The sequence below is a fragment of the Epinephelus lanceolatus genome, chromosome 17 (assembly GCF_041903045.1).
Source record: "Epinephelus lanceolatus isolate andai-2023 chromosome 17, ASM4190304v1, whole genome shotgun sequence".
Lineage (NCBI taxonomy): Eukaryota > Metazoa > Chordata > Actinopteri > Perciformes > Serranidae > Epinephelus > Epinephelus lanceolatus.
This window is the reverse complement of record NC_135750.1, coordinates 24,021,585-24,049,303: the sequence shown is the minus strand read 5'-3', so window position 1 is coordinate 24,049,303 and position 27,719 is coordinate 24,021,585. Positions and strand designations below refer to the sequence as shown.

Below are 27,719 nucleotides of genomic sequence, written 5' to 3'. Positions count from 1 at the left end.
TATTATTATTAGTAGTAGTAGTAGTATCATTATTATTATTATTACTGAAAATATGCACATTTTATACCTTTACATCAGTTTCTCTGGAAAGCAATGTACACAGTATTGACATTTTATGTTTTATCATTATCACAGTATACCAGTTAGTGGCGGTAATGCGATACCTCAACACCGCCACAAACCAAACAGAAGTAGAAGAAGAAGAAGACTCTCCTGCTGCTTAGCAACAAACATTAGCGAGCTAGCCAGTTGCCTGGTTGGCTAGTTACTCTCATGCGCAACGTAGTTAGCTGGAACGAAGGCTTGCGGATAGAAAGCAATGCGCTTTCATCCAGTAAATGTCACAGGTTTTACTCAGCTGTCGACGTTAGTTAAACTTTACCCGACGTTTTGATGCAGAGAGCATTAGGTACGAGTAGTCATTAGCTTGGCATCATTAACGGGCGGAGCAGAGGGCTCTTTTCTCTGGGAAAAGTGGCTAACCTTAGCTAGGTAACCTTAGCACCGGAGTCACTGGCGTCTCCTCCTGCCACAGAGAAGAGCACAGGGAGGCTGAAGATATGTGAATGTGGGTTAGCTCATGTTGGCGGACACTGGATGATCTGAAACGTGAGTTTACAGGTAAGACATTGCTCACTCTGTGGGTCTGCTAGCTTTACATCTTTCCTCACCGGCACAGTCAGTCAGTCTTTCAGTCATCTCTAACGGGCTTCACCAGCAGCTGCTTGGTACCTGGAGACCTTCCTGCCAGCTATTCAACAGGTCTTATCTTGACCAAGGCAAGGCACTGTGATTTGAGGGTGTTAAAGCAGAATAAAAAGTTGACTTAATACTTAATTCCCCTCACAGACTTTGGAAATACCACCTGCAGCCACAGCAAGTCTCAACAGAAATAAGTAGTACATCTTATCGCATTATAATAGTTTTATTCTCTGTAACATTGTCTCTTAACGGTGCCCCACCTTGAGGCCTGGGGGAAAGTAACGATGAGTCTGTGAAGATGACTCACAGTCCAGGAGGGGAGGTGGGTTGTCTTCTACATACTTATCAGAGCTCATTTATATGTGCATTGTAATGCATAGGATAACCTGCTATCTAAAATACAGGAGTACATTTCAGATTCAGTCTGTCATGTTTTAATATGTGTAGCATCAAAGGGAAAATTGTCTCATTGTAGTGTTGTCACCATACTGGGATTTCTAACTTTGATACAGTATCTAAAAAACCATTGATATTCAATACTATTTTTAACATCACAGGGAAAAATTGACATTCAGGGCATATAGTTTGAAATTCTTTATAAAAAGCTAAATAAAGCAAAGCTATGACATGACAACAACTATTCTTTTCTTGGTCAATAGCAGAGAACAGCAGAATAACTGAGGTTAATACTAAAAAGAGAGAGGAGAAACTGCAGCTGGTACCAGACCGGGATATCAATACCGCAAAAAATTGAGTATCGACACAGTATTAAATACTCAGAATCGATATGTATTGATATATCAATATTTTTGACACCAGTATCTCATCGTAGATAGAAAAATATAATAACTGGAAGACCCACAATATACACAGGATAGTTGTTTGTGCTGATACAGAAAATCAGTTGTTTAAATGTCTGATTGGTGTTTATCATACTGGCGTTGATGGTAATGGGGTGTCACACTGGAACTCTCATTTTCGGCTGCCAATCTCAGGTATTTTAGAAATGATTGTAGGAGAAGGTTGATGTCTTAATTTTAAATTTTCAGATTGAATCACACTTTGAGTAGAATATTCAAGATATAAAACGTGATAGACAGTAATTGATCATTACTTATTACCTGCCCACCCCTATTATTGATGTTAACATCAGGATATATATATATATATATATATATATATATATATGTGTGTGTGTGTGTGTGTGTGTGTGTGTGTAGAGGTGGTGACACAAAATAGCAGCCAGAGTACATAGCCAGCCTTTGACTCCATTTCTGTCGCTCTGTAACAAATTTCAGTAATGCATGTAGAAATTATTACACAGAGAGAGGAGAGAATTGCAAATATGTAACTTGGCTTGTGAATCAAACTGGAAAGAAAGAAGGGGGTCTTGAGTCATAACATGAGTTAGATATATATAAGAGATTGCAGAGGTTAAATCAAAGCCCAAATGTATATTTTGTTGTAAACCAATTAATTTGTTCATATCAAAAAGTCTATAAAAACAAGAGCACGCTGTTTATTTTAAGCCACTCTTTGCCCGCCTGTTCCAACACCTGCTGCGTCACACAGCTCAATTATAGTTGATGAATAATATCGTTGACTGGAATACATATTGTGACTCAAATCCAGACAGGCTGTTGGACACCACAGTCACACAGTAGGTTGTCAGTATCCACTGGGAACAGCTTTCCCACAATATGTTGTTTAGCATTGCACCCAGCAGCTACACGCATACAACTGTGGACGACCCAGTTGCTATGCGGAGTCTGCTGCTCTCACTGCTAATGGAAGAATAAACACATTGCACAGTCACTGCAAACACGATCCTCGTAAAAATTTACAACGGTTAGTCCGACGCGAGCACACATGATAGTTAAAAGGACAACTCCAGTCATTGTGCATATAAAACCATCTACTAGAGTGCAGTCCCTCAACAGTGCAGTTGTTGTCGTAAACTGTAGTGCTGATAGTAATAAATTTAGAATTTGGCAGGCTATATAAAATTTAAATTAAATACTTCAGAGTTTTCATATGTGTACAAAAAGATAAATGGAAAATTATGTTTCATATTATTGCCAGATCCACTGATTTGTGTGCTAATATGTCATCATATAAAAGCTGACTACTTTCAGTTATATCAGTTATTATAAATCATATTAATGGAAAGGAGCTATTTTTTTTTGTTGGCAAATCGGAGCAAAGTTTAGTAGAAGCACAGATCTCACACATGGATTAATCAGTTTGGTGTCTCAAATTGGTTCAGTTTGGTGTCTAATAAAAGCTAAAGTAAGTAGATACAAGGGAGTAGTTTCATTGTAACTGTTCCTCTGATAATAATAAACAGAAATCCATATTGATTTATTGAGTAAAGAGAGCTTACATTGGAATACAAGCTACAGTTAGTTTCCTGCTGTTTCTGCTGGATGCCTTTTACTTCTCCAAACATATGTCATACAATAATGTTTTGCTTATTTTACACTTCCAGGTGGTATATGTGTCCGTGTCACGTCACTGAAACTACCCAGACAGAGTGGAACTGAGTAAACCAGCCAAAGGTTGCCACCATGTTGGAGGAGGACATGGAAGTGGCCATCAAGGTGGTCGTAGTCGGCAATGGAGCTGTTGGCAAGTCCAGTATGATCCAACGGTACTGCAAGGGCATCTTCACTAAGGACTACAAAAAGACTATCGGAGTTGACTTCCTGGAAAGGCAGATAGTGTAAGCAGCTTGTTTCACAGATGTTTACATTCCTCTATCAATCATAGCCTATATTTCATCATCACTGCCTTCTCTTTGTTTTAGTGTAAATGACGAGGAGGTGCGGCTAATGCTGTGGGACACTGCTGGGCAGGAGGAGTTTGACGCTATTACCAAGGCCTACTACCGTGGTAAGACCCCTCCACCATGACAAATATAACACTGCTGCTCTGGCTCGCTGACCTCCCTGACCGCTGAAGTTAAGTTTAGATTCTTCACAGATTTTACGCACCACTGGCAGCGTGGCTTTTAACCAGAGCACATGCACTGTAAACATGTCTTTGAACTAAAAATGAATCTCCAGTAGGGTTGCTCTAAAGTTGACCCAATGTTTTCCATCCTCCATGTGGAGGATGAACTATATATTAGGTCAAAGTCATTTTTTTAAAGAATGACCAACTTGCAAACATGAATTGTTTCTGTGTTGTTTTACATTCTAGGGGCCCAAGCGTGTGTGCTAGTCTTCTCTACCACAGACAGGGAGTCATTTCAGGCTATCGACAGTTGGAGGGAGAAGGTGGAGGCGGAGGTCGGAGACATTCCCACAGTTCTCGTGCAAAACAAAATTGACCTTCTGGAAGAAACGGTTATAAAAAAGTAAGTAGATGTGTCTTTTTTTTTTTTTTTTTTGCAAAAATCACACAGTAACAGTAATCCACTGAATGTTAAAGGTATACTGTGCAGTAATTGTTGGTCACTAAACACAACACAACATTCAAACGTGGCCCCTCCTCACTATACACTGCTTTTACATACACTGCTTAGTTATAACAGAAAAGCAGATATTTTAGAAAGCTAACTAAGCTAACTGTTGGCACCTACCCGTCCCACAGAAAACAAGCCAACTCTGTGTCACTCCTCATCCTAACCTTCAGTGCTCACCAGTGAAAATGAAAGCCAACTTCAGATTCGCTCTTGTTTTGGAACAAACTTTGTCTGCTCAGTATTTCACCAGCTATATTTGTTTTTTGTTTTTTGTAGCTGTGTCTGCAGGCATTTTTCACAGTTTTCTCTTGGATGCATGCTGTGACTCGCTACCTTTTTAGAAAATCTGCTGGCATTGGCTGGTAGCTACACACATAAACAAACATAGCAAAATGAGAAGATACAGGCAGAGGGCAGAGTCTCTGCAGATAAATACACTGCCACACTATTCTCGTGGATAAAAAGTGATGATGAAGAGGGATTTCTTTGACATTTGTCTCATTTTTTTAATTCTGCGTAGTATACCTTTAAAGACAAATAGTACTGAGTTTGAATTGTATTTTCTTTATCTCAATTGCAGCGAGGAGGCAGAAGGTTTGGCTAAAAGGCTCAAGCTGAGATTTTACCGAGCTTCAGTAAAAGAGGACCTCAATGTCAACGAGGGTGGGTTACTGAAAATTTGGACAACTTGTCTAATGCAACTGAAAGAGTCTCATTCTGGATGTTAGTATTGTAACATTTCTGCTGGTTCTCTCTTTTTAGTTTTTAAGTACTTAGCTGAGAAGTATCTCCAGAGACTCAAACAGCAAACGGCAGAAGAGACAGAGGTGCTCCACACAACAAGCAATAAAATAGGTGAGGAGTCTTTCTGTTTATCATTTTTTATGTTACACTTTAAGTTTTATTTTGTCAGTAGGGTGACATTACTCATATATTCTGTTTTTCCCAAGGTGTTTTTGACATTACTCATATATTCTGTTTTTCCCAAGGTGTTTTTAATACCACAAGTAGTAACGTCTGCAACCAGAGCTCCAGCAACGGCAGAGAAGTCATCACTTTACGACCTAACAAACAAAGGACCAAGAAGAGTAAAAATCCTTTTGGAAGCTGCAGTGTACTCTAGATAAGAATAATTTAGTTTTAGTGACTCACTATTGTTTCTGAGACTAAAATTGGTCATTATTTTACTTTGTGGAGGTAGCCACATTTAGAGACCAAAGCCTAAACAGACTGGGAAACACAACTCCATACTACTTTAATAACCTGACGTTTAATCTGTAAGTTTTCTCCCCACACTGATGGCTGAATTTCCCTCAATTCAGCCTCGGCTCTCCAGCAATGATCTGTGCACAAACCTTTGTATCTTTGTATCCTTGTGGTTGCCCTCAGTAACAGCAGCAGCTACAGTACCTGTTTGTTATTTAGATACGACTCGACATACAATCCTGTCATCAAAGCAGCAAAGGTTGCACTCCTGATCTATGAAAACTCCTCTTTATGATTTTGACAGTCTCCCCTTCCTGTGTTTGACATTTCAACTGTGCAATATGTTTGCGTGTATTGTAGGATACAAAAAAAAAAGTACCATATTTTTTCTGTCAGCACAATATGGTTCAAACTTTTATTGTGGACAAAACACTATCGAATCCACAGTTAATTCTCTGTGCAGAAGTATTTTTGTACGAATCAAAACAGTGTTGGGTGATATTTTCACTAAAGTGTTGACATAGTGCCAAATTTCCTCTTTCTGAACGTAACACTGCGGTGATGATGGATGTAACATGAAATGAATAGAATGTGTTTTTATCTATAACCAAATATCAATAACTATCGACACAAAATATTCCTCTATATGTCTGCTCACACGCTTATTTACAGATTTGCTAATCGGGACTTTCACAAAGTTTCAGACTTTGTGATGTAAAACACAAGTTGAAGTCACAGTCAGTTATAGCGTTATGTTTTTAATTGCAGTTGTTTACATTTTACATATGTAAATGCTTTTCTTTAACTTTGGTACAGCTTTTCCAGAGTAAGCAAATATCAGTATCTATGTTTTCACGTTTCACTTTATTTCTAACATTTCAAACACTAAACATGGTACAAGATTTTGGATTTTATTTCTCGGTTTTGCTTCTGTAGTATCTAAATAAAATTTCTACTTTGTAAATATTATTCTGCTCCTTTTTGATGGGTAAAAAAGGAGGAGGAGTGGGACTAGAAAGTTGAAAAGCTCACTGCTCAGAGTTTTGAGCGGAATGTGAACCCCGGCTCTCTGAACGTACAAAAAGCTGACCTTCAGGGTGGGACGTTTTGCTTGTGTGTGCCTGAATATGCAAGAAAATTCAGTTTCTCCTCACTATTTGATGGCCCTCCAAAACAGATCTCCCAAATGAATGCTCAATACTCAGTACGTATCTGTGAACTGTGTCACTGCCTTGTCTGCACCATGCCTTTTATTTTCTTTCCCCCCAAATCTCATGAAGACACCGGTTTACTAAGCACAACAAAGTTATCAACATTTCCATATTAATAATATTTTACATGCATTTAGAAAACATGGGGCATCTGGGAATACATGTGCATGCATTTTGTCTTTTTAAAAAGTTTTGCAACTGATCTCAGATCTGTTTTAAATGAACTTTATTTTCGAGATGTTAAAGATGGGACTGTTGTGAAAATCCCAACAGGTGCTTAAACAATGTTCCAGTTCTACCATTGGTACGAAGATTATGTCACATTTCAAGCTCTCTCATTAGGTTGTCTGTAAACCGTGCTGTTTTGTAAAAAAGAAAAAAAAGTGGCATAACTGTAATGCATGCAAGCCTTTTTTCCACATCGGTGAATGTGCAGCCACGGCTGCAACGCCATAATGCCTTGTCTTTGTTTACATTCTCCCCCTCTGACCACCAGTAAGCATTTCAGTCCCTCCTCTTGCTGTTTGTTTTAATTGCCTGCACAGTAAATCTGTACATAATTATTTCCCTAAGCTTTCTTTTATTTGTAACATTGTGTTCACTTTGCCTTTTTTGCTTTTTTGACTGAATGGATTTAGCGCACTTTATCTTGACGATGGCATGTAATCTTAAGAGAACCGTAAAGTAAAAACTAACCATACTTATGTGCTGTCACTCAGGTGTTGTAATGATCTCTGTGTCTTACTGTTATTCTGCTTCTTCACAAATCAATTTCACACATTTAGATAGACAAACCGTATGTATGCTCTCACTCTGACAAAAACAACACTCATTGTTGGATTTTTTTTTAACAATAAAAAATATATCACTTTAACTTTAAGCATGCCATACTGCTGTGCACCTGATGTTATGTTTGGGGGGGGAGTCGATGGTAATCTGATTTAAATAAAAACTTTACTTTTTTTTCTTGGGCATCCAGTGTGTAATTTCAAATGACAATATTCCTCTGCCAGTACAATCTTTTAAAGGGACAGTTCTTCCCAAAATAAAACATAATTCAAATAACACTGCACTCTTCTTCTGGAATAAAGGCAAAATGTGTAGAGCTTTGAAAACATGATCAACATTAACATGATTGCTTGACTGCAGAGCAGGACTGATTATAGATAATAAGGTAGGTGTGTTGGGAGCCTTCCCAGCATGCACTAAGGCAAAAGATAAATGGTCTCTTTATGTGTGAACTAACTTGCATTGATATGGGTATCATTTTGTTCTACGTTGTTCGCCACCGTGTTTCTATACTGTTAAACATTAGATATTACCAGTGAATGCTGGTACATGATGAGGTGAGGGTCTCCTCAGTGGACATGCAAGAGACTTTTAAGAGATAATCAAACCTAATTGTGAAAGCCATTCATAATTTAAAGGTCCAGTGTGTAAGATTTAGGTGGATATGTTGGCAGAAATTGAGTATAATATTCATACCTATGTTTTCTTTAGTGTATAATTACCTGGAACTAAGAATCATTGTGTTTTCATTACCTAGAATGACCAGCTTTTGTCTACGTAAATTTGACTTTGTCATATTGTTTCTACAGTAGCCCAGAACGGACAAACCAAACAGTGGCTCTAGACAGAGCCAGCTGCATTTTCGCATCAATAACCAAAGTTTTCCCATGCTTGACACACAGGAGAAATTTCAGTTGGTTGCAATTTGCAACCCCACCACTAGATGCCACTAAATCCTGCACACTAGACCTTTTATAAGTTTTAGTGTTCAAATGACAAATTTTAATTCTAGTGTCAAATTAAATGCTGTTCTGGCTCCATTGTTCTTTTAAACAGAATCTTTTGGCTGCATTTACAGTCAGGTCCATAATTATTTGGACAATGATACAGTTGTCATCATTTTGGCTCTGTACACCACCACAATGGGTTTTAAATGAAACAATGAATACCTGCTTAAAGTGCAGACTCTCAGCTTTCATTTAAGGCTTTTTTCAAAAATGTAGTATGAACCATGTAGGAATGACAACCATTTCTTCACACAGTCCCCCGACTTTAAGGGCTCATAAGTATTTGGACAAACTAACATAATCATCAATTAAACAGTCAGTTTTAATACTTGGTTGCAAATCCTTTACAGTCAATGACTGCCTGAAGTGCTGGACACATAGGCATCATCAGATGCTGGGTTTCTTCCCTGGTGATGCTCTGCCAGCCCTTTACTGTAGCCGTTTGCACTTCCTGCTTGTGTTTTGGGTGTTTTGCCCTCAGTTTTGGCTTCAGCAAGAGAAACGCATGCTCAGTTGGATTCAGGTCAGATGATATGACTTGGCCATTGCAGAACATTCCACTTCTTTGCCTTAAAAATGTCTTTGGTTGCTTTTGCAGTATGCTTCAGGTCAATGTCCATCTGCACTGTGAAACATCGTCCAATGTTTTGAAGCATTTGGTTGAATCTGAGCAGATAATGTAGCCCCAAACACTTCAGAATTCATCCTGATGCTCTTCTCAGCAGTCACATCATCAATAAATACAAGAGAACCAGTTCCACTGGCAGCCATACATGGCCATGACATAACAGTACCTCCACCATGCTTCACTGATGAGGTGGTGTACTTTGGATCATGAGCAGTTCCTTCCCTTCTTCCTTCTCTTGTCTTCCCATCATTCTGGTAGTTGATCTTTGTTTTATCTGTCCATAGTATGCTGTTCCAAAACTGTACAGGCTTTTTAGATGGTTTTTGACAAACTCTAATCTGGCCTTCCATTTTTAAGGCTAACCAATGGTTTGCATCTTGTGATAAACCCTCTGTATTTATTCTAGTGAAGTCTTGTCTTGCTTACAAGAGCAGCAGGATGAAAGCTGAAGTGTTTGGGGCACCATTATCTGCTCTGATTCAACCAAATGCTTCAAAACTCATTGGACGATAATTCACAGTGCAGTTGGACATTGACCTGAAGCATATTGCAAAAGCAACCAAAGACATTTTTAAGGCAAAGAAGTGGAATGTTCTGTGATGGTCAAGTCATATCATCTGACCTGAATCCAACTGAGCATGCGTTTCTCTTGCTGAAGCCAAAACTGAGGGCAAAACACCCAAAACACAAGCAGGAAGTGCAAACGGCTGCAGTAAAGGGCTGGCAGAGCATCACCAGGGAAGAAACCCAGCATCTGATGATGCCTATGTGTCCAACACTTCAGGCAGTCATTGACTGCAAAGGATTTGCAACCAAGTATTAAAACTGACTGTTTAATTGATGATTATGTTAGTTTGTCCAAATACTTATGAGCCCTTAAAGTCGGGGGACTGTGTGAAGAAATGGTTGTCATTCCTACACGGTTCATACTACATTTTTGAAAAAAGCCTTAAATGAAAGCTGAGAGTCTGCACTTTAAGCAGGTATTCATTGTTTCATTTAAAACCCATTGTGGTGGTGTACAGAGCCAAAATGACAACAACTGTATCATTGTCCAAATAATTATGGACCTGACTGTATGTATTTTTGCTCACAGTATCTCAACTACATTTGCATTGCCTCTTATTTCTCTACAGACCTTTATTTTGTTTATATTTGATCATGTATAAGTATAGGTAACTTAAGTTAACTTAAGGTAACTTAAGTTGTGATAAAAAAATAAAGATTCCTCAATAAGCCATTTTGCAAGTTCAGGTTTAAGACTTGTTGCTCTAACAACAGTTTCAGATATTAATTAAGACAGCTTGAAAGAACCAAAAAAAAAAAATCTGACTCACTGGGTCATACATGTACGAAGAACAGGGCCCTGAATAAATAAATGTAGCTGCTTCATCTACTGTATTTGTGTTTACATGACAACAAAAGGCCACCCTTGTCAGAGGACTTATTTTGTTTTTTTTATTAATGTAAATTACACATAATCTGACACCAAAACTGCTTTGTGCAAAATGTGAACTACAATCCACAGCTTAATGTGATCAGTGTCGCCTTCACACAAAGAGGTAGTGTATGCACATCCAAAAACATTACAGAGTGTTTATTTTAAGAGGTGGGACAATAAAAGGAAAAGATACTTCATCACTGGGTTCATTGTTTGTCAAGCACTGGATTTAACAAGAAACTGTGACCAAACCTGCAACGGTGCACTATGCAATTGAATCTTTTTCTGTTACCTCAGTGCACATGTGAGCACACATTGTGAAGTGGGAATACACGTTTTAAAAAATAATATTTCGTAGGGATATGATAGTAATCTAAAGGTACAACTTGATTATGTCCAGAAATCACTGTAACATTCCTTCTGGTTCAGTTGTGCTTTGTATTTTTGGCCCAAAGGTTCAGCATTAATGTAATTTCCCCAGAAGACCTGGACTTGCTGCTACGTTTAGAGTCCCTCTAAAAGTTAGTACACGAACAGTTCTTGGTGAGGTTAGTGGTATTTAAGACATGTTTTGGTGATGGGTCTTATTTACAGCCGTTGGCTTTTGGGATCTCCACTTTTTGGTGATCCATAATCTTGATGTTCTTTTCAGCATTTTCAGTGTTCCTCAACAAAGTCTCCAGCCTCCGCTTGATCTTCTTCTGGTCCTCCAGAGCACAGCTAATCACTATGGCCTGAAACTTCTGGTCGATGGGGACGGGCGGGGCCTCTGTCACACAGGCCGCGTGCAGGGCCAGGAGCCGCTGCCGGCCGCTCTCCATGTCATCCAGTAACTTTTTCACTATTTCATCGATCAGAGCTGTGGCCTTGTTTAGAGCCTCCTCCTGCTGGGAGTTTCTGATTGTGTTAACACAGACCTCCACAGCCAGCGTCCGGCCCATCAGACGGTTTGCAGTCAAATTTAACTCCTCTCTCTCCCCTAGAAAATACAACACAAGAAAGAAATCAGTGCTGCATCTTTAGAGAACACTGGCTATACAGTGGTGGACACAGTAAGATCACCTATACGATGTAACGCAAGGGGTAGCGCATTGGCTCAGTGTCACCTCAGGGCACAGAGATTCTGGTTTCAAATTGTTGCCCTTTTCTCATGTGTGTGGAATTTCAATTGTGCTGCAGCCTCCTCCCTCCTCCACCCTTCAATATAATGCAATATAGCAATACAACAGTACAAAACTATAGCTTCCACAAAACTGATTTTAAGGTTCACAGTGGTGGTATTTATGGCAAGGTTACTGCACTGGATTGTACCAGAATACTGTACTGATGTACACAGAGGAAAATGTTGGTTTCTCATCTGTTCTTTAGCATGATGCTATAGGACAGCTGCCACACAAAGAAATTTTTAAGCCCTTGTATGGTTCTTTAGATGTGCTCCACTGGTTCTTTCCTCACCAAGCTAAAGTAAACTAAACTAAAGAACCAGTAAAGGACCTTTTAAGCCCCCGTATTGTTCTTGAGAGGTCCTTCAGTGGCACTTTCCTCACCAAACTAAACTAAACCAAACCGGAGAACTAGTAGAGAACCTTTTAAGCCCCTGTATTGTTCTTTAGAGGTTCTCCACTGGTTCTTTCGTTACTAAACTATACTAAACTAAACTAAACCTGAAGAACCAGTAAAGAACCTTTTAAGTCTCTGTATTATTTTTTGGAGGTTCTCCACTGTTCTTTCCCTACCAAACTAAACTAAACAACCAGTAAAGGACCTTTAAAGCCCCCATATTGTTCTTGAGAGGTTCTACACTGGCTCTTTCCTTAGTAAACTAAACTTAACTTAACTTAACTTAACTAAGGGCATGGGTGGTATTTGGCTTTCCCTGTTTTGTTAGCTTTGCTAGACCTGCCAGGAGAGCCTCTTTTCTTTTCCTCTGAGGCCATTCCACCTCGCAAGCTAGCGGGCTAAATGAGCAAGTTGTCCGTTAGCTAATGCTAGACAGGTGTGGAAGTAGCTGAATAATTTGTTAGCGGGGCTAAACAAATACCCATTAGCGGAGCTAAATGGCAGAGAGTGTGGCTAGTTAGCAAGCTTAACAAGCACAAAGCAGAAACCAGCCTCGATAGGGACGTCCTGGGTAGGGAACTAGCTCACCTACTGTCGGACCGTTAAGTCTCTAGCGAGGGTTCTGCTGGTTGAGGACATGAGACTGTACAGGGTATTTATAGTCCTAACAGTCTCATTGGCCTTTACAGGCGTTTTGAAAAAGTTCTTTCAGTTGGTCACGTGAGTACGCAATCTCCATACATAGGCCTATGTGTTGTACCAAATGTAGGCCTACCGACCAAAAGGGGACCAGTAGAGAACCTTTTAAGCCCCCCGTATTGTTCTTGAGAGTTTCTCCACTGGCTCTTTCCTCATGAAACTAAACTAAACTAAACTAAAGAGCCAGCAGATAACCATAAGCCCTTGTCTTGTTCTTTAGAGGTTCTCCACTGGTTATTTCCCCAGTAAAATAAACTAAACTAAACTAAACTAAACTAAATTGAAGAACCTGTAGAGAACCTTTTAAGCCCCTGTATTTTCTTTTGTGGCTACCTGCCAATTCTTCAGCTTAGTTTATTTTTCTAGGGAATAAAAAGAATGAAAATGCTACATAAAATAGCCTACAAACACTGCATTTCCTGAGGATAACACATCAGAGCACAGACTCTCAACCCTTTTGCCCCCATGTGCACAGATATTCCAGTTCTCAAAGGTGACGTGTTTGTCAGTGAGCTTTTCGATTAGAACTTTTAAGCCAATAGTTCATAAGAAATGACTAATAATCATTCACATTTCAAGTAAAAGAGTCTTTTAAAAGTATACTGACTCCTAAGTGGTATCGTCTGGCATCATATAGGGCCCACTAGGCTCAAAAATGTAATTTTATGGTAGCCTACTTTATGGAACCTTTAATGGTCCTATTGACAAATGCATCGTTTAGCACCTTTCCTATGATTATATGCCAAAGAACCATCTTTGGTCACTGTTTAGCACCATTTTCTTTTAAATGAGGACATACTGTATGATCATTTGAATGTAAATAACTTTGTAAAATATAGGAGGAAAATAAACTCCATGAACTCGGGTGGGGTGCAATAACTATCATGTTGCCTCCCTTCTTGAGTTCCCTGATGATCTTGAATGACATCACCCAACTACAAAGCAGCATTCAAAGCATAACCTCACTGGATCACAATGTTACAGTGAAACCAAAGCAGCTGCAGAAACACGTGGATTACTGACACATTACTGAGTACTACACAGTCAAACAGGGTGGATCTGACTCTGTAAGAGTTTTTCTGTAATGTCAGCCTTAAATTCACAGTAAACTTGTGACTCACCGGCGCTGATGTTCCTCAGTTCCTGGCCATTCTGAATGGACTGGATCATTTCCAGGATGCTCTCCCTTTCCTGCTCCATGGCCGATGCTGTCTCGCGGAGAGCCTCCACCCTGACAGAGACAACAGGACATGACCACAACCATCCATTCAAAACCACATCCTTTCACATGAAAAATAACAAACTAGTGTAAAAACATAGGAATATTATAATGATTTGAGTATCATAATATATCCAGATGGTAAAGTACTATATGAATACAATACCTACATATTGTAATTGAATTAGATGCGATCGGCTGCCTCCAATAATATTTCTATAATACATAATGCGTGCAGCACCACAGTAGTGCCATGCCTGTATAATGCACATGGTGGGCCTCTTACCTCATTTCCAGCTGATCCAAACTTTCCAGGAGTTGTCCGGCGCGATCTGCCATGGACAGCGTCCTGCTGAACTTGCTGCACGTAGCCTCGTTCATTTTCGCTTGTATTTTAGCCTGAGCCATGATGGTAAATTATTAGTACTATTATTATTATCGTTATTATTATTATTATGATTCGTCTCGGAGAGAGATCCCGTGTGCGATCACCACCCTGAGCTGTCCGGTTGACTGCAGCAGAGCCTCAGGGAGAAGATTTCCTAACATGGGCTGCGACTTCCTTCACTCAGTCCTCACAGAAGCTTCCCGAGGAGACCAGAACACTGGTTCTCAATGTCAGGTGCGAGGACCCCCTGCAGGTCCCTGAGGAGCTCCAGCTGGTCGCAGAAGTACTTAGATTAAGCTGTATTAAAATTTAAATTAAACTTTATAACAAATATCAGTAGATGATGTTTTTTAAGCACAAGGCATCAGAAAATAGGTTCTTATTACAACTTTTTGGGATCCCTGGTTTAGAGTGGACCTGTTTTGTATTTTAAGTGGTTAATTTTTAACATAACTGGCAAATAAGATATAAGAGCAAACACAAATGGCAGGGCAAAGGCACCTGACACAAGAGCTACATGACACAGATATGCAGCTATGTGCACCTGTTCAAATCCGAGTGTTAATCTGGGTTGATGTGTCAGGAAGTTAGTCTTTCATGCCGCAAAACTTTCCTCAACCAGGTGGCCTAAATAACACTTAAATCTACTTGTGAAACATTTCAGTTATATTTACTTCCATTAGTGACTAGAATATTATAAAAGACTGTATATTTTATGTATACTGTAAAACTTCAGTTAAAAGCGCAGTCCCTTTTGCTAGCCTGGCGTGGTTAAATGTTTTGACAAATAAATGCCTGTTTCAATTAGACGCCTGGTCTGGCTGCAAAACAATTCATTTTTTTCTATGTATAAAACCATGTTGTTGGCTACTTCAAATTATGTGTCCATTCCTTGATTACCCTGCAAGTTATTCATATTCCTTTAGTCCATAAGGGTCCTCAGATCGAAAGAATCAAAATGGTTTTGTGAGAGTTGTTTTAAGAGGATAAAGTGGTGCTGTAATCCTTGAGTGCTGTAACTCTCTCTAAAGCCCTGCCTGTCGGAGCTAGATCAAATGAATGATTCATTATTGATATATTATCTGAAGCCTAATTTTTGTACAAGTAATATTCATACAGGTTTAAATAAATAATTTGATTGTATTTCCCATCTTTGCTGAGCAACAGTTTTGCATGAAAGGAATTAAAGGCCTGTCCCATATAAACGCCTGTCCCTAATGTAGGCCTGTTGATTTCAGTGATTTAATTGGTTGCCATGTTCAACACAACTTGCTGAAGGCTCTGTAGTCTTCCCATCTAAATGAGAATTGCAGGGCTTCCCTCATCACATTCAGTCTTAGAGGAAACTTCACCTCTGAAGCTGTTGTTAGATGGTAGCTGCCAAATTCTACAACTAGGAGGCTCCAGTCCCAAGTAACTTGTTCCATGAGTGCATAAACATTCGCTGTTTCCCATCTGTCACTATCTCAAACTATTTTAGTACATTGGAGTTTCCTCCATTTTCCAGTTGATCTATAATTAAACTAGCAACAATCACAAATTAAAAACAGACAAGTGAGTAAGAAGACATGGAATAGCAAAACCTTTTTTTCTTTTAAATGTATGTACCAGTTACAAAGGCAGCAACCCAAAATACATCTGAATGCCAATTTGTAGTGTGAACTCACTGTAAAAGGAATCTGTCAGACACCTTCTAATGATTTTGGAGACAACATGAGGAAACTAATAGAGCCCAAAGAGCTGTTGCCAGAATTGCAGCTGCGCTTAAACACTTCCACTTTATCTTTTAGAGCAGGGGGGTCAAACATACGACCTGGAGGCCAGAACAGGCCCGCCAAAGGGTCCCACTGGATGAATTTGCACACCCAATATTGATGAACTTCTGAAGGCTAAGAGGAGCCAGGATTAAACAGTGAGTAGATACTTAATGTAAAATGCTGCCTCAGAGGCTTCTCCACCCCGACCAGACCACAGCTCTTTGAAATAACAATGAATACCTCACTGTGGTCAGATTTAAAGACACTGAACATTGTGCAAAAATATTGTCAACCAGAGGCTTCAGTACAAAAGAAATCTGTATCAGACTAATATCTTAAAACCCTGCTGCTGAGGCACTGACAAAACTTCAGTCTAAATGGTTTATAAGGCAGAGGATGACTTCATCTGCTGCTTCAACAGCTTTGACTTCAGTGGAAAATTATTTTAAAAAGTCTCTTGTAATGACAGTGAGTAGTAGACTGACTGAATGTGGAAAAACTGAGACATACTGTTGACTTTGTTCATATTTTTCTGAGGATATCATGGGCTGTTCATCATTTGTTTTGTAAATGGATGAACATCAGAATGAACTTTATACTGAAGGGAAAAAATTGAAGGGCTTGTTGTTTACAGGTTTTTATGTAACGGCTGTACTGGTCTGGCCCACTTGAGATCAAACTAGGCTGTATGAACTAAAATGAGTTTGACAGCCCTGTTTCAGAGGAGTGGTCTAATACCCTATCACCAAAAAATCTGGATCTACATGACAGCTCTTCAACGACATACAAAGGTTGTCCCCTTTCCTTACAGTGCCTACAATACATGCATTTCAAGTCTGCAATGACAACAGACTGCAGTTGGAGATTCAGTGAGCACTGTGGTCACAAGTTCAGCCTCGGCATTTTGCAGCGTCATCGATGCCATCTATAGCACATGTGTCGACACACCAAAGTGTTGGCTCTTCAAAGCAGAGGACATAAATCCACAGCCACAACCAACCTCCTACCAACTGAGTTGTTCCCTGTTATGGGAATGCCCTATGTTTATTTTATTATATTTATTATGTATTCACATACTGATACTTTTATAAAATGATTAAAAGCACAGAAAACTTAGAATAGCAACTGTTTATTCAATATATTCTGAACACAAATACCTGGTACAAAACATCTCAGTGGACATTGTGTCACAAAAACCGAATTAGATCACGTCCTTAGAACTCCAGAAGACTTCTTTTAAGAGCTTCTTCCAACTCTGTGAGAAAATAAAACAAAACGAATAGAAGGATCAAAGTTACACTATATCCCCAAAACATATGCTGCAGGGACTGACTGATCTAATAAAGCACTTTCTCAACATTTTCAATCACACTTACATATTGAGTTGTTAAATGTATATCCTCATTAAGTTCCACATTCATGTAAACATGTTGTCACTGCAAAGACTAGGCAAGGCAAGACAACATTAAGTATATAGCACAATTCATCTGCAGTGCTGTACAGAGTAATGAAAATACAGTTAAGATAAAAGACTTATAATTAAGTGTGCAGACAACAGATACAAAAGATAAGGACAAACCTATCAATCCAGTAAAATGAAGGCTGCTTAAAAGCTAAGCTGAGCTAAGTTTTAAGCCACTACAGAGTAGAGTGCGTAGTGTAGAGGAGGAAAGTTTTTAGCTTTGACTTTTGACTTAAAGTTGGTCAGAGTCAGGGCTTGTCTAATATTATTTGGAATAATAAATATTTATTTATTTTTATTTTATTTTAAAATTTATTCCAGGTCTGTGTTGCATGGTGGCAAATCAGTGCCTAACCGTGTTTTGTTCTAACTCTTAGGACAGCCAGTAGGCAAAGCCCCAGATGTTCGATTAAACTTATTGTCTTCAGTTTATCCTTGACTAGCCCATTTCAGATCATTGTAGCCTGACTTATCACATATTTTAAATTTGTAACCAGCAGAGCAACCATAACAAGTACTCAACACATATTAGAGTTTTACTAGAGTTTAACTGTTTCTGTATCAGCCATATAAACACATACCTGCTGACTCTCTTTCCTCTGCACTCAAAGATGGTCCATGGTTCATCTCATCATCTGATTCATCTGTGACAGAGCACAAAATATATGAGCAGCTGATATATGAAAATAAGTATTAAGACACTGGTTCCCATAATGGTGGTACACAAGCCCCCTTTAGTGATACAGAGGAATCTCCAAAATATTAAAAAACTACAACTCAAATGAAAATGCTTTTAAACTTAGAAATATGATACAAATTAAAATAAGTTTTGCCTTTTCTGTAATATTTCTGTTTTGATAATAGCCTGCTATATAGTCACGTTCATGAACATAGCGTGCAAATATATCTATAATTAGTTATAAGCTAAGCTTTGATCGCATGATAGTAAGGGAAGGTAAAATGAATGGTTGAATGGCTATTAACCAAACTATTAGAAAGTGAAATGCAGATCAGGAGGGGAATATTTCGAGCAGCCCTGTTGAAACTGAAGTGGATGACAATCAACTGAGGTCATGAGCTACTGGCTACGTAAGCAGTGTCAGTTAAGTTGCCACAGAAACTGATGAGTTTCGTGGAAGAATGTACGTGGTAGTTATAGTGCTCATCCTTTATGCAGTTTGGCTCTAGCTGACAACAGTCAACAATAAATAATCTTGTGACTAGGAATATATCTGTCTCCTGTGGCTGAATAGTTTGCCTACACTACTGTATTATAATGTTGGTCACAGTAATGGTAAATGGACCTGCATTTGTATAGCGCCCGTGTAGTCATCTGACCACTCAAAGCGCTTTTTACACTATGAATCACATTCACCCATTCACACACACACTGGTGGCTGAGGCTACCATACAAGGTGCCACCTGCTACTCAGTTTTTCACACACTCACACACCGATGGAACAGCCATCGGGAGCAATTTGGGGTTCAGTATCTTGCTCAAGGATACTGTGACATGCAGACTGGAGGAGCCGGGGATCAAACCGCTGATCTTTCGATTGGTGGACGCTGCTTGGTGGACGACCACCTCACAGCCGCCCCACAGTGGCAGTACTTGAAGAGCCTAATATTTTATAAGGTGGTACTCGGTGTAAAAAGTATGAGAATCACTGAATCAAGATATCTAAAACACTATTTTTTATAAAACAGGCATTACACATATATTCACAATCTTTTTCACAATCTGATTTCATGATGGACAACATTTCTAGCTTTTTAAATCTATTTAAATAAAGTTATTTAAAAGAACAAAAAGTAAAATAAAGTGTAATAATAATATTCTGTATATATGTTAAAGTAAGCTACGCTGTGCATCTGCTTGCTACCTATTTGTTTATATTGCATGAGTGACACAGTGGTAATGCATTGTTAACAGCCTACTTTCACATGCTTCACTCTCTTTGTTGGCCTGATCCATCTCCAATAACGTCACCAGTGTTTCATCTTCGATCTCTGAAATGACAATATGAAAACAGGATTAAATGCTGCACGCAAAAATAGTTAATAAATGTTAAAAAAAAAATTGTAACAGATTTACCAGTGGTGTCTGCTGTGATCTCCACAGCATTGAGCACTTTTACATTGGTGGGTTCTGCTATCATGTCTTTCCTGCAGGTCCTGGAGCTCATGCAAGGTTCCAGTGTACAGTGTAGGGAGTGATAGTGTTTATGGAAACTTGGTACACCCATAAAACTCTCCTGGCAAGCTTTACATTCTACATTAAAGGTCTTGTCCAGGTTCAAGGCTGCGTGCTTTGTGTGGACGTGAGTCTTCATCTGTGCGTAGGAGGGCACAGATACGTCACAAGGAGCGCACACATACTGACATTTTCCCTCAGCGGACAGATTCCTCATGCATTGTGTATACGTAGCTTTCATTTCCTTGTTGCTCTTTTCTGGACCCATGCATGGGCATGTAGGCTCGCTGGTGCTTTCAGTGACAGCAGGCTGAACGACTTCAGCATCATCCATACAGTAGTAGTCCTTACTGTGAAGACTCTTATAGTGCTCCAAGAACTCGCCCTCGGTTTCAAACTGCATGCTGTCGCAGAGGCCGCAGAAGTGGGACCTCTGTATCTGCCCGTCGTGCTCGTTCATACAGTGTCTGCGTACAGTGGACTCTTTAAAGAACTTCTGCGGGCAGTGTCCACAGATGAATCTCTGAAAGCTGTGACTGCTCACATCACTGCAGTGTTTGCGGACGGCCTGTTCGGAGTCAAAGATGTCCTCACACATACGACACATCCAAGTCTGCTCTGCTTTTACAGAGGACGTCTCTACTGTGTTCTGCTGGACTCTGGACTTGGAGGATGAATGCAGGGTGACTTCTGTGCTGGTGGACGGCTTGGCATCAATGACTGTGGTGAGCCCCTCTGGCACTTCCTGCTCGGCGAAGAAGGTGTGGCCGCTGTGAGTGTCTGATACGTGTGACAGGATATCTTCATACCGAGGCATTTCCACTTTGCACTTGCGGCAGTAGAAGAGGAAGTTGGAGAGATGAGCTCCCCCGTGGAAGCGACTCATATGCAGGCGGGTAATTGAGGACTCTCCCATGTGTTTGCCGCACACGCCACACTGATGGAAAATTTGGTTCGCAGCCAAGAGATGCTTACTGGCTGCAGTCTCCTCTGAGAACTGTATGCCACACTCGCAGAACCATGCCGTTACCGAATTTCTGCTGAGGCTACCATTCACACTCTGTCTCCTCTGTTTGGCTGGAAATTCCTCACCATCACTCCCCTTCTTGTGTCTTTTTTGAAAAGGAGCTTCAAGGCCAGCGGATTGTCTTTTCCTCCGCGCCTCTCTATCCCTCTGGGTGTGTTGAATTTCACTAAACCTGCAGTATTGAAGCAGGGCTTTCTCCATTGTTTGGTTGACCTCCACATCATGTTGGGTCGATTCTTTGTGTTTCTCAATTTCAGCTTGGCTGAAGAAGATTTCGCAGCAGAGGGAGCACTGCCCTCGCACCTGCAGCTGTTTCATCACCTGCACTACAGTTTTATCTGCCTTTGCCACCGCACAGCCCTGTCTGCAGTGCACACTGGGAAAAAGAAAGGAAAAATCAGTTCAACAAAAGATCTTAACAAAATCTGTGTCAACAAAAGGTAATATCAAAACATATTAATACATTTGGGTGGTACTGAATTGGGTATGGACAACTGTGGAATTTCACTGGTACCGGCTGGTATCGGCTAATAAATTTTATCATGACATCCCTAATCACATTTATACTTACTTAAAGTGAGCTTGAGCTGCCTGATGTGAGACCAGTACTTTGTGGCATAAAGAGCACCGGACACTGAACGTTGCATCCTTGCACAAAGTGATGAGACGATTCTTCACGTATTGTGAGATGGGAACTGGCAGCGCTCTTCCTCTGGGTTCTTAAACAGGAGAAGGTAAAGGGACATATTACTTGCTCATATCATATTTCTTACGTGCTTCTTTTAAGATGATCTTGTGTAAAATAAAGCTTAAACTGACAAGAAACATTTGAGATTTGAATGTAAGAGATCTAAATCAGGATGTATAGAAAATAAAGATGTTGAATAAACCTTACCAGTCATGGCGAGTGACTCTGTGAAGTGGTTTTTGGCCGACATGTGCTGAAGACACTCATCCCGGAGGTTGAAGAGGAAGTAGCAGGCAGGACAGGCAAAACACACAATCCGCTGATAGTTCTGATTGATGCTGTGACCATCGGCAGTAGATGAGGACACCTGGTGTTCAAAAGAACATCATTCAAAACATGTATCTTCTCAAACTGATTAGTGCACTACTGTCAATCAATAGTTTGTCATTGCACAGTCACAAAATGCACGAACCTTAGATTTCACATGTTTCCTCCACGCTTCTTCAGTCTGAAAATGCTGACCACAGGCAACACAGGCAAAGAGCTCAGATGGGCATCCTTTAAGATTGATGGTGGGGTCACAAGGGGAGTGATCAAACCTACACAGGAGACATGTTATTGCAAAATATGCCATATTTATACTCAGAGAACACAGCTACACTGAGATGATGAGAAAAGGATTACCTTTTTAAATGGCCATCGAGGAGGGACGCATTGTCATAAACTCGACCACAATTGATCACTGGACAGGTGTGTCTAGTTGAAATATTCGGAGGGAAAGAAGCAGGTCTGTGTCTTCTTCCAAAACCAGCATTGATCACTCCAGGTTTAGGACCTACATAAAGACAAAGGTACAGTATGATAAGTTGACACAACATGTAGCATCACTGTGAAAGGATGACATGACAGAACTGTGCTTTTAAAGTTGTTAACTGGCTTGAATCACCTCCAATACTGACATATTTACAAGTGAGAGATCAATAATGTACCTGGCATCTTTAACCACATGTCTACACAGTGTTTTGCTTCCTGGTTAATTCCATTTGTAGAACTGAAAGCAAGCTCCTGTTGTCCATGAGCTCTTTGTAGTATTTGCTTCTCCTGAAAGAGAGACATAAAGAGATGTACAGTAAGGCACTATAGTCTTCATCTGTTTTACACTTGCCTTATGTAACAGATGTCAGAAAAACGTACAGACACTGTCTCAAACTGTATGATCCTGTATGGAGTGAATACACCACTGTATTTATTCTAGTACCGCAGGTTGTTACAGTTATTTGTTTTCTATGCCTTCTGCCCACAAGGTGGCACCATTGCTAAGACAACTGACCTTATTTGACCCCTTGTACCAATATACCACACAAAACAATTCTACGGTGCATTTAAAGTCACATTTACTCTAAAAATGAAACAAATAAACAAACAAAAACAAAAAGCAGCGGTTATATCCTTGTTTGTGTGGTTTTGGTTGCACTGAAGCTGCATGCAAAAATAGATAAGGACCTGTTAAGAATACAAACACATTATTTGCAAAGTAGTTTATGAATAAAATATTACGTATTGATAATATAGCAGTTGTAATTCAAGGTAGATCCCTCAGACTGCTTAAGGCAGTGGCCTCTTTCCTTTGCCAGTGATGATGTCGCGGATTTGGATGGATACACTGAGAGAATATCTCAGCACTGATTACATCAAATTTGAATGTGGAAACCTTATAGTATACATTACAACATTTTTTTGCTTTTCAATACCATTCTGTGTGAGTCATTGTGCTTTTCAATGCAAGATGATGAAACCAACTGCAGACAATGGTCTAATATAGATTAAATATGTAATAGCTATTTCACGGTCTAACAAGCAACAACTTATAACAGCTCATATCATTCTGAAGCATCCATACCTTGAACGCTCTGCATTTATCTGATCTCTCCTTTTTCTCGAGGGCCACCTGGTGTGCAAGTCTGTCCAGTGTAGATGTGACATGCGCTTTATGACGGCTGATTTTATCCTCAATCTACAGGTGAATAAAACATACACCAATTTCAGAAATCTCTGGTAAGACACTATCTAATATGAAAAAAATATTCTTTACAGCAACTTACTGTGCCTGCCAGTGATGAACAGCCCTCATCCTCACTATCACTCAGCAGATCAATACAGTCCACTACTGGTCGGAGTGGGCCCTCCTGAAGCAAGTGGAAGACACCATGATATTTAGTGTTATAAAACACACCCACACTCCTAAGACTCAAATACATCTGCAAAAACTGTATGATATAAAAGGGTGGTTTATTCATTTTAACAATTCAGTCTGATTATCTAGGTTTAAGATTTTACACAGTTAGTCAAGAAGAGACTGAAAGTAGGCAAATTTCTGTTAAATAAATTGTACTCGTGACTTACTGATACAAACTCCACTTCTTCCACCTCATCATCGTCCGCTTGAGCTGGAGAAGACATTTATCTGTGGAAAAACAAACTGATGTCACTGTTGAAGCTGCAGCCCTTACTCTGAACATGCATGTAAGAGGAGGGTGTGTGTGTACTAGATGGTGTGGACCATAGTGTCAGTAACAGTACTGCTCCAACTATAGCTTTAGTGTAAGACCTGCTGACTTGAAACCATTAAAATTAGGACATATGTCAGTAGCAATATTTTAACAGGCATATGACCAGTTACATTATGATTTAGCTAACCATGAACAATAGCACAAAAACTAATGTTTAGTTAGTTGCAGGTAATTTGGCCACATTTTGAGTCAACAGGTGTATCACTTGTTCAGCTGGTTGCCCCACTATAGTTCTCATATAGAGCAAATGTAGCTAGAATAAAAGAAACTAAGCTTGCTCAAAGAACAATACTAATATAACTGTAATAAATGGAAACCGCTGGATTGCCCCCCTCAGGTTAGGAGAGAGTTACTGCCTCAAGTGAGGGAGTTCAAGTATCTTGGGGTCCTGAGATGGATCGGCGGTTTGGTGCAGCTTCTACAGTGATGCGGTCAACTGGTCCATCTAAGTCCAAACCCTCACCTATGGTTATGAGCTCTGGGTAGTGACCGAAAGAATGAGATCGCGGATACAAGTGAGTGAAATGAGTTTCCTACGTTGGGTGGCTGGGCTCAGTCTTAGAGATAGGGTAAGGAGCTCGGACATCCAGAGGGAGCTCAGAGTATAACCGCTCCTCCTTCGTGTCAAAAGGGGTCAGCTTAGGTGTTTCGGGCACGTCCCATGGGTAAAAGGCCCCAGGGCAGACCCAAAGAACGGTAGAGGGATTACATATCTCATCTGCCCTGGGAACACCTTTGGGTTCCCCAGGAGTGAACTGGAAAGCATTGCTGGGGAGAGGGAAGTCTGGGGTGCTTTGCTTGGCCTGCTGCCCCCGTGACCCGGCCCCGGATAAGTGGATGTAAATGGATGGATGGATGTGAGATACATCAGAAGGCAGTTATTAAACTCAGCAACCGTTAGGGAGATTTCACATTGATGTGACACTTGAGTAAGGTAACAAAAACACAATTTACTTTGATATAATACAACAATATAATATAACATTGGTTGTATTTTATTTCATTGCCTACCCACCCGAGTACTGGTGGTGATGACGAGTGATTCAAATCTGGCCCGCAACCATTTTCTAATTCACAATGAAAATAAGTTGATTGAAAATGGGAATTTCTTTTTCACTTTTAACATAACTAGCATACCAGGGGGCATAAAGAGAGCTTTTTTTTTTATTAAGAAAGTGCCGGAGGAGGATCCCCCTGGCCCCCAACAGGGGTACAGGCAAAGCCCCGGATGTCCTCAAATCCTAAACACGCCCCTGCGTAAACCTGCCCTGTGAACGGCTTCTGCACCTGGCCCCTGGCCACCTGTCATTTTGCAAAAGTGGCCCCTGGACAGACCGAGTTGAGTATCTCTTGTCTATGCACTTAAATCGCGGTGTTGTTGCCCTACATCACTTGGCCACCTGTAGCAGCACTGAGCGCAGAGCTGCTGAACAGCACCCCAACCGTCTAGAAGTTAGCGCCACTGCAATTCCTATGGTCTGTATTGAGTTCAGCGTTAAGTCACATAGCTAGCTGCAACCCATCGGCTTAAGTCGTATTTCTGCTACTTGACATCGGTGTGAAACATCCTACTCCGTCCCTGAGAAGTTCAACTGCCTTCTGATGTGTTTGTATTATCAACCGTCTCCTGTTTAGCAACTTTAATAGCAGCGAAATCTTGTAATGAGCGTTTCAGTCTGACGGAAGTGGTGCCTAACGTCCAGGCTTTGGGTAAGCTAACGGTAGCTTTCTTACGTTAGCGGTTGCAACGTCTTCACCTCAAGGTAACGCACGGCAAACACGCTAAGTTCGACTTGGGTTGGCTATATTGAAATATGGTTGAAATCAACAGATGAGTGAAGCTGAGCATCACATTACCTACTGCTTACTGTGTTGGCTCCTCAGTTTGACGGAGTGGTAGCTAGCTACAACATCGCAAATCAAAGCAAACGCAGCTAGCCTGGTCTGCAACGTCACATGGGAGTGAAGCGCTCCTTTTTATGCAGAGTGTGCCGCACGGGCGGGGTTACTGGTCGTTGAGACAAAACAAATAAGAGAAAAACTCCGCCCGTCTGGTCATACATTGTCTGGGCTGAAGTGTGAAACCATCGCAAACTATCACTCAGAATAACTTAAAGCTGTACTTACCGCACACTATTAACAGAATACTGCATGTACTTTATGCGCAACACAAATGCGTGGTCATGCTGGAATAATAACTGCAGGTTCAAAAATATTTTAATAATGTTTATTTATAAATGCATTGTGATTGTGTGGACATAACTTTTATGGTGCAACTGTAGTCCTTAAACACAACATTCATGTCTATAAGTAATTCGCAGTGGCCAGTCCAAGTCTCTTTCATTAGGTTTTACAGTCTTAAAGTCTCTTTACAGTCACAAAGACATATATATTGACATACTCAAAACTCACCACTCTTGGCAGTTAATTGTATGGATATATATTAACATATGTGGTACAAACTTAACAGGTAGGTACAGGTACCCATATGCTGACACAGAGAATCATTCATATTTTGTTACAGCTTGTATGCAAGTATATAAATAGCAATAACATCCATTTATTACATTTAATAATACTATACAAGGCAACGTATGGTATATCCTCCTGAGACCCCAGCTTTTGTTTGGTATGTATTTTTAATTTCTCAGAGCTATTTGGGAATGTAGGACCTGATAAGTATAAAAATCTAGGTATTGCCTTTGAACAGGAGAAAGTTTTTGGAAAAAAGGATGTCCTCATATGGGGACACTGGGTTTATTTTTAATAGTCAAGTGTGTAATAAAGTAAAAAACTGTTAATTTAAATACCTGACCACTGTTATGCAAAAACAAAATTACAAACAATGCAACAATTGTTTAATGTCTTGTAACTGAATGGGTTAGAGGTCACTGTTCACATCTACAACTGTTGATTTCAATGTCTGAACATGGCTGTGCAAAACAAAATTGTAAATAATGCAAAATATCTAAAAGCTCTGTATTATATTTTCTCTGCTCTGTACTCCAGTCTACGAATGTCCTTTTTATCTGTGGGAACAGTCACGCCTATTTGGCCTGTGTGAAATGATGGGATAGTACAATAATAAAGCCCCAGTGACCTCAAGCCAGATGATAATTAAGTATCAAAGTCCTCAAATGAGTACTTCCTGATTAACAGCACTTTAGCTTGTTGCTAAAATTTGTCAAATGTGTATTCCATATCAAACTACAGACGGTTATTTAGCACAAATAAACTAATTTCAACCATGAAATCTGATCAGCTTTTGTACCTTGTCCACTTTTGTGTCAGCTGTAGACTGATCATAAAGGTGCCCTCAAAGGAGGACAACAGGTCTAAGTTGAGCAAAATTAAGTATGAGGTGCAGGAAACCCAAAATGTGATGTCCTCATATGAGGATGCTGGGTCTAAGGAGGATATAAACATTCCAGTAGTTTAAATGTATGGTAACATACATGTATGGTTGTAGCAGTATACCGGTTGTAGAGCTTGATATGAAAGTTAACAGTTTTCACACCATGTACATTTACTTACCCACGATATTTGAGAAAAAAAAGTAACTTGATAGAGAATCCCACCTTTATTTTAGTCATTTTCAAAAGGAAGACTTTTTACACATACTCAAAAGATGGTTTCAAGTTTCAGTTATAATAATAAAATGTTTCTTTCAACCAAAAATAACTCCTCCATTTCCTCTTTAAAGGG

At 39.9% G+C, this 27,719-nt stretch overlaps 3 protein-coding genes across 6 annotated transcripts; 1 reads left to right on the top strand and 2 right to left on the bottom strand.

Moving 5' to 3' along the window:
- The first annotated feature begins 213 nt into the window (after positions 1–213).
- On the top strand, positions 214–7,557 carry rab23 (RAB23, member RAS oncogene family). Of its 2 annotated transcripts, none has more exons than XM_033612467.2 (7): positions 214–609; positions 3,191–3,424; positions 3,509–3,594; positions 3,904–4,060; positions 4,749–4,831; positions 4,931–5,023; positions 5,158–7,557. In XM_033612467.2, the coding sequence occupies exons 2-7, from the start codon at positions 3,270–3,272 to the stop codon at positions 5,289–5,291; spliced, it is 708 nt and encodes a 235-aa protein (XP_033468358.1). In that variant the 5' UTR covers positions 214–609; positions 3,191–3,269; the 3' UTR covers positions 5,292–7,557. The 2 variants fall into 2 exon arrangements, with proteins under 2 accessions (XP_033468358.1, XP_033468357.1); XM_033612466.2 differs by having other exon boundaries at positions 214–621.
- Positions 7,558–10,456: 2,899 nt separating this feature from the next.
- Positions 10,457–14,720, bottom strand: bag2 (BCL2 associated athanogene 2). The gene is made up of 3 exons (XM_033612785.2): positions 14,215–14,720; positions 13,831–13,940; positions 10,457–11,429 (listed from the first exon to the last, which is right to left on the bottom strand). The coding sequence occupies exons 1-3, from the start codon at positions 14,334–14,336 to the stop codon at positions 11,035–11,037; spliced, it is 627 nt and encodes a 208-aa protein (XP_033468676.1). The 5' UTR covers positions 14,337–14,720; the 3' UTR covers positions 10,457–11,034.
- A 2,469-nt stretch (positions 14,721–17,189) lies between these two features.
- znf451 (zinc finger protein 451) lies at positions 17,190–25,987 on the bottom strand. 3 transcript variants are annotated; one of them, XM_033612414.2, is made up of 14 exons: positions 25,872–25,987; positions 23,848–23,908; positions 23,547–23,630; positions 23,345–23,458; positions 22,434–22,545; positions 22,129–22,279; positions 21,917–22,043; positions 21,652–21,811; positions 21,328–21,475; positions 19,631–21,132; positions 19,474–19,545; positions 18,117–18,179; positions 17,450–17,518; positions 17,190–17,328 (listed from the first exon to the last, which is right to left on the bottom strand). In XM_033612414.2, the coding sequence occupies exons 2-13, from the start codon at positions 23,902–23,904 to the stop codon at positions 17,478–17,480; spliced, it is 2,631 nt and encodes an 876-aa protein (XP_033468305.1). In that variant the 5' UTR covers positions 23,905–23,908; positions 25,872–25,987; the 3' UTR covers positions 17,190–17,328; positions 17,450–17,477. The 3 variants fall into 3 exon arrangements, with proteins under 3 accessions (XP_033468305.1, XP_033468304.1, XP_033468306.1); XM_033612413.2 differs by lacking the exon at positions 17,450–17,518; XM_033612415.2 differs by lacking the exon at positions 17,450–17,518 and having other exon boundaries at positions 25,876–25,971.
- Positions 25,988–27,719: the final 1,732 nt, after the last annotated feature.

Bases quoted from the DNA above. Each gene is read 5' to 3' on its own strand.
- rab23 (XM_033612467.2), top strand. From the start codon at position 3,270: ATGTTGGAGGAGGACATGGAAGTGGCCATCAAGGTGGTCGTAGTCGGC. The intron at 3,595-3,903 runs GTAAGACCCCTC...TTTACATTCTAG, and splicing joins TACCAAGGCCTACTACCGTG to GGGCCCAAGCGTGTGTGCTA. The intron at 5,024-5,157 runs GTGAGGAGTCTT...GTTTTTCCCAAG, and splicing joins CACAACAAGCAATAAAATAG to GTGTTTTTAATACCACAAGT.
- bag2 (XM_033612785.2), bottom strand. From the start codon at position 14,336: ATGGCTCAGGCTAAAATACAAGCGAAAATGAACGAGGCTACGTGCAGC. The intron at 13,941-14,214 runs GTAAGAGGCCCA...TGTCTCTGTCAG, and splicing joins TTGGATCAGCTGGAAATGAG to GGTGGAGGCTCTCCGCGAGA. The intron at 11,430-13,830 runs GTGAGTCACAAG...TGTATTTTCTAG, and splicing joins ACTGAGGAACATCAGCGCCG to GGGAGAGAGAGGAGTTAAAT.
- znf451 (XM_033612414.2), bottom strand. From the start codon at position 23,904: ATGTCTTCTCCAGCTCAAGCGGACGATGATGAGGTGGAAGAAGTGGAG. The intron at 23,459-23,546 runs GTAAGTTGCTGT...ATTCACCTGTAG, and splicing joins GTTCATCACTGGCAGGCACA to ATTGAGGATAAAATCAGCCG. The intron at 17,519-18,116 runs GTATGTGTTTAT...TGCCTTGCCTAG, and splicing joins AGAGGAAAGAGAGTCAGCAG to TCTTTGCAGTGACAACATGT.